Source organism: Nicotiana tomentosiformis, chromosome 7 (assembly GCF_000390325.3).
Source record: "Nicotiana tomentosiformis chromosome 7, ASM39032v3, whole genome shotgun sequence".
Classification (NCBI taxonomy): domain Eukaryota; kingdom Viridiplantae; phylum Streptophyta; class Magnoliopsida; order Solanales; family Solanaceae; genus Nicotiana; species Nicotiana tomentosiformis.
Genome location: NC_090818.1, coordinates 61,230,989 through 61,236,471, shown reverse-complemented (window position 1 = coordinate 61,236,471; position 5,483 = coordinate 61,230,989). Strand labels below are relative to the sequence as shown.

At 43.1% G+C, this 5,483-nt stretch overlaps 1 protein-coding gene across 1 annotated transcript; it reads left to right on the top strand.

The window, feature by feature from the left end:
- The first annotated feature begins 284 nt into the window (after window positions 1-284).
- On the top strand, window positions 285-4,617 carry LOC138895659 (uncharacterized). Its single transcript, XM_070180371.1, has 6 exons — window positions 285-687; window positions 859-987; window positions 1,074-1,361; window positions 2,175-2,467; window positions 3,616-4,037; window positions 4,566-4,617. The coding sequence occupies exons 1-6, from the start codon at window positions 285-287 to the stop codon at window positions 4,615-4,617; spliced, it is 1,587 nt and encodes a 528-aa protein (XP_070036472.1).
- The last annotated feature ends 866 nt before the right edge of the window (window positions 4,618-5,483 follow it).

The window sequence follows — 5,483 nt, the reverse complement described above, 5'->3', positions numbered from 1 at the left end:
TTATGCGCGCTACTGAGACGGAGGGAGTGGAGTTGGCCGCCTACCGCCTGAAAGGGAGGGCCTATTCTTGGTTTGAGATATGGGAGGACTCTCGGGAGGAGAGGAGCCCTCCAGCGAGATGGGGTGAGTTTGCTGATGCCTTTATAGACCTTTTCTTGCCTGCTGAGACTAGGGAAGCCCGTGCCGCAGAGTTTGAGAATCTTAAACAAGGGAGTATGAGTGTGTGAGAGTATCACATGGAGTTCGCGCGCCTCTCAAAATATGCCATTCTCATGTTGCCTACTATGGAGGCTAGAGTGCGCCGGTTTGTGCAGGGCCTTAGCCCCTTGGTTATCAATGAGGCCGCTACAACTTCCTTGAATTTAGACATGAACTATGGGAAAATGGTAGCATTTGCTCAAGCTCCAGAGGACCGCAAGTTTAAGAACAAGAGCGAGCGAGAGGGTACCGACAAGGCTCAGTCCGCGGGCAACTTTGGGGAGTCATTTGATGGGGGGAGATCAGCTTTCACGGGAGGGTCATCAGGGTCAACCCAGTCTAATGCTCAATCTTCAACCAGTGCATTGCCAGTGGGGCACCGTCAGCAGCAGGGGAGTCACTTCAGGCCCAATCAGGGCAGCAGGGGCCCTACCATCCGGGCTGATCAAGAGGGAGATTTTCGCAGCAGCGGGGGCTCCCATACCCCAGGTGTGGGAAGATGCACCCGGGGATTTGCTACATGGACTTACCTATATGTTACGGGTGTAGATTGAGGGATCATATTCAGAGGGAGTGCCATTCATCCCGCCAGGGTGCGGGTAGGGGTAAAACACAGCCATCCAGTTTTGCAGCTGCTACATCTTCAACACCCCCATCTAGCACAAGGCACGCCGGCACCAGCATGGCGTGATGCATCTAGGGGTTGTGCGCAGAGTTCAGGAGAACCCATCCATTTCTATGCTATGAATGGTCGCCAGAGTGCTGTGGCTTCTCCAGAGGTCATCATAGGTATATTGACCGTCCAAACTCATGATGTATATGCTCTTATTGATCCCGTTCCACCTTGTCCTATGTTACCCCTTTTGTTGCTACAGAATTTGGGATAGAACTGAAACAGCTTCATGAGCCGTTCTCTGCATCTACTCCGATTGGCAAGTCTATTGTGGTCACATGCATTTATAGGGGTTGTGTTATCATGGTGCACGGTAGGGACACCGTGTCCGATCTCATTGAATTGGGGATGGTTGATTTTGATGTAATTATGGAAATGGATTGGCATTATTCATATTTTGCTAAGCTCGACTGCCAAACTAGAACTGTGAGGTTTGAATTTCCTAATGAACCGGTTATTGAATGGAAGAGGGATAATGTGATGCCAAAAGGTAGGTTTATTTCTTACCTTAAGTCCACAAAGATGATTAACAAGGGGTGTATCTATCACTTGGTCCGGGTTACGGACACCACTGCTGAGGCACCTAAACTCGAGTCAGTGCCAGTTGTGAATGAATTTACAGAGGTCTTTCCTGATGAGCTCCCTGGGATTCCGCCAGACAGGGAGATTGATTTTGGGATTGATGTGATACCAGGCACGCAACCTATATCTATTCCGCCCTACAGAATGGCACCAACAGAATTGAAGGAACTAAAGGAGCAGTTGAAGGATTTGTTGGAGGAGGGTTTAATCCGACCGAGTGTGTCGCCATGGGGCGCACCGATTTTTTTTGTGAGGAAGAAAGATGGATCACTGAGGATGTGTATTGACTACCGGTAGCTCAACAAAGTCACAATCAAAAACAAATACCCACTACCAAGAATAGATGATTTGTTTGATCAGTTACAGGGTGCTAGATACTGCTCCAAAATTGATTTACGATCTGGGTATCACCAACTGAAGATCAGGGAGTAGGATATTCCGAAAACATCTTTGAGGATCCTGTATGTGCATTTTGAATTTCTGGTAATGTCTTTTGGGCTAACAAATGCCCAAACGTCTTTCACAGATCTTATGAATCAGGTTTTCAAGCCTTTCCTCGACTCCTTTTTGATAGTGTTCATTGATGACATTCTTGTGTATTTACGAGGTCGGGAGGACCATGTTGATCATCTCAGGGCAGTGTTGCAGACTTTTCATTAGCACCAATTGTATGTGAAGTTTTCAAAGTGTAAATTTTGGCTCGAATCTGTCACATTCTTAGGTCATGTTGTCTCTAGAGAAGGAATCAAGGTTGATCCTCAAACGATTTCAGCAATAAAGAATTGGCCTAGACCTATAACGCCCACCGAGATTCATAGTTTTTTAGGCTTAGCAGGGTATTACAAGAAGTTTGTGGAGGGGTTCTCTACTCTTGCTTCTCCATTGACTAAATTGACTCAGAAAACAGTTAAGTTCCAATGTCCCGATGCTTGTGAAAGGAGCTTCCAGGAGTTAAAATCGAAATTGACATCAACGCCGGTGTTGACCTTGCCAGAGGGTACATATGAATTTGTGGTATATTGCGATACTTTAAGAATTGGGCTTGGGTGTGTATTAATGCAACACAGCAAAGTTATAGCATATGCTTCTAGGTAACTCAGGAATCATGAAAATAACTATCCAACACATGACTTAGAACTTGCGGCAGTGGTTTTTGCATTGAAAATTTGGCGTCACTATTTGTATGGGAGCCATGTGGATGTATTCACGGACCACAAGAGTCTTCAATATATTTTCAAACAAAAGGAGCTGAATCTGAGGTAGAGAAGATGGCTTGAGTTACTCAAGGATTACGATATCAATATTCTATATCACTCGGGGATAGCAAATGTTGTGGCGAATGCTCTTAGACAGAAATCTATGGGTAGTTTAGCACACTTTGAGGTATATCGAAGGCCATTGGCCAAGGAAGTCTATCGACTGGCTAGTTTGGGAGTTTGTCTTATGGACTATAATGAAGGAGGGGTAATTGTGCAAAATAGGGCAGAATCATCGCTTGTTCTGGAAGTCAAAGAGAAGCAATACAACGATCCATTTTTGGTGCAATTGAAGGAGGGGATTCAAAAACATAAGACTACAACTTTTTCTCTTAGCATGGATGATGGTACACTAAGGTACCAAGGGCGACTATGTGTTCCGAATGTAGATGGTCTCCGGGAATGAATCATGACCGAAGCTCACGCTTCTAGGTATTCCGTGCATCCAAGTTCTACGAAGATGTAACACGACCTCAAGGAAGTCTATTGGTGAAATGACATGAAAAGGAATGTGGCAGAATTTGTGGCAAGGTGTCCGAACTGTCAGCAAGTGAAGGCTGAACATCAACGGCATGGTGTGTTGGTACAGAACATAGAAATTCAATGTGGAAGTGGGAGATGATTAATATGGATTTTGTGGTAGGATTACCATGCACTCCACGCAAGTTTGACTCAATTTAGGTGATCGTGGACTAACTCACGAAATCAACATACTTCTTGCCAGTTAAATCTACCGACACAACGGATTAGTATGCTCAGTTGTATATCAAGGAAATAGTCAGGCTACATGGAACTCCAGTTTCTATCATTTCCGATCGAGGGGCTCAGTTCACGACCAATTTTTGGAGGAAATTTCAGCAAGGTTTGGGTACTCAGGTGAATCTTAGTACAACTTTCCATCCACAGACTGACGGGCAAATAGAGCGGACTATTTATATGCTTGAGGACATGTTGCTTGCTTATGTTCTTGATTTCAAGGGTAGCTGGGATGATCATTTGCCACTCATAGAGTTTGCTTATAACAGCAACTTTCATGAAAGTATCTATATGGCATTGTTTGAGGCATTATATGGTAGGATATGTAGATCTCCCATTGGGTGGTTCGAGATTGGGGAAGCAGGGTTGATAGGGCCAGGCCTTGTACATCAGGCTATGGAAAAATTTAAGATCATAAAGGAGCAGTTGCAAACTATTCAGAGTCGTCAGAAATCCTATTCGGATGTTCATCGCAGAGAATTAGAGTTCAAAGAAGATGATTGGGTATTCTTGAAGGTTTACCCCATGAATGGTATTATGCAGTTTGGTAAAAAGGGGATATTGAGTCCGAGGTATGTCGTGCAGTACTAAATCATTCAGAGAATCGGTGAGGTGGTGTACAAACTTGAGCTACCACCTGAGATGTCATTAGTACACTCGGTGTTCCATGTGTCTATGTTGAAGAAAGTTGTTGGAGATTCGTCACGCATTGTTCTGGTTGAGACCATCGAGGTTAATGAAGAATTGTCATATGAAGAGATTCCAGTTGCCATTCTTGATAGGCAAATCCGAAAGTTGAGGAATAAATAAATTGCCTCCGTGAAAGTGTTTAGGCGAAACTAGCAGGTTGAAGAGGCCATGTGGGAGGCCGAGGAAGAGATGAAGAAGAAGTATCCTCACTTATTTGAATAGTTGTGTAATCCTTTCTTTTACGAACATGTCACCTAAGAAGTTCGTATCACTTGTTCAGTTAATGTAAAGATGCTCATTTTTGGTTATATGTTGTTTACATGAGGCCAAGGTTGGTGTGGTTATGAGTTATGCTATGTCGTTGGGTTCTATACATGTTTGTAAGATGTGTTTCTGGCGCTCTCTGACAGGTGGATAGGCCTAGTTACAAACAAAACTCTGGCAATGTTTTTGAGAATTTAGGGAGTTAGTCAAATTTGGGGCTGCTGGTGTGTGGTATGACAACTGAGTTGCATAAGATGCTAATACTAGATTTTTACCCTCTTTCGAGGACGATATGCGGTCCACATAATGGTAATGCGATCGCATATGTGATTGTAGAACCTGTTCCGGAGCTTCATTTTTGAGGTTTTAAACCCGACCCTATTTCGTTAAAACACACCCCATGGACCATTTTGAACATATTTTCTGATATTTTTAGAGTGAGAGAGAGGGTCCTAGAGGGAGAAGTGATCTTCATCAAATTGTTCTTCAATTCTCACTTAAATCTTGAAGATTATCAAGAGAAGAACCTAGGTCTTCTTCCTAAGAGGTAAGATTTTATCACCCAAACTCTTAATTTCAAAGTGTAACTAGATTGTGCCATTAGTGAGGTAATTCATGGGGATGTGGGTGCTTACCTTGCATACATGTATCCTTGTAGTATGCGGGAAGATTGTGAGCTAATAATGGTAGATAGTGGGTTGGGATATGATGGCATCTTCCACCAAAGAGGATTAAAACATAGATGCACACCTAGTGTTTGATAGTATGCTCAAATGAGCTAAAATCATGTTCATCTTCCTAATTTTTGGTTCAATTTTGTTATATTGGTTAGATAGATTGAAGTTGCTAATGTTGCAGAACATCTTAGAGTTCAATTGAGGTATGTTGGCTAAACCCCCCTTCTTCTGAGTAAGTCCTTGATCATTATCGAATTGGATTTTCCTAATGTAGTTGTGTTGAAGGATGTTTGTTCAATGTTTATGCTAAATGCTTCATCATGTAATCTGGCCATTTGAGAATATGTTCAAAATGTGGAATATGTGTTAGGAATGTTAAGATTTCAT

Coding starts and splice junctions, on each gene's coding strand:
- LOC138895659 (XM_070180371.1), top strand. CDS start 285: ATGGAGGCTAGAGTGCGCCGGTTTGTGCAGGGCCTTAGCCCCTTGGTT. Junction 988..1,073: donor TTCTCCAGAGGTCATCATAG/GTATATTGACCG, acceptor TTGTTGCTACAG/AATTTGGGATAGAACTGAAA. Junction 1,362..2,174: donor GGATAATGTGATGCCAAAAG/GTAGGTTTATTT, acceptor TCACATTCTTAG/GTCATGTTGTCTCTAGAGAA.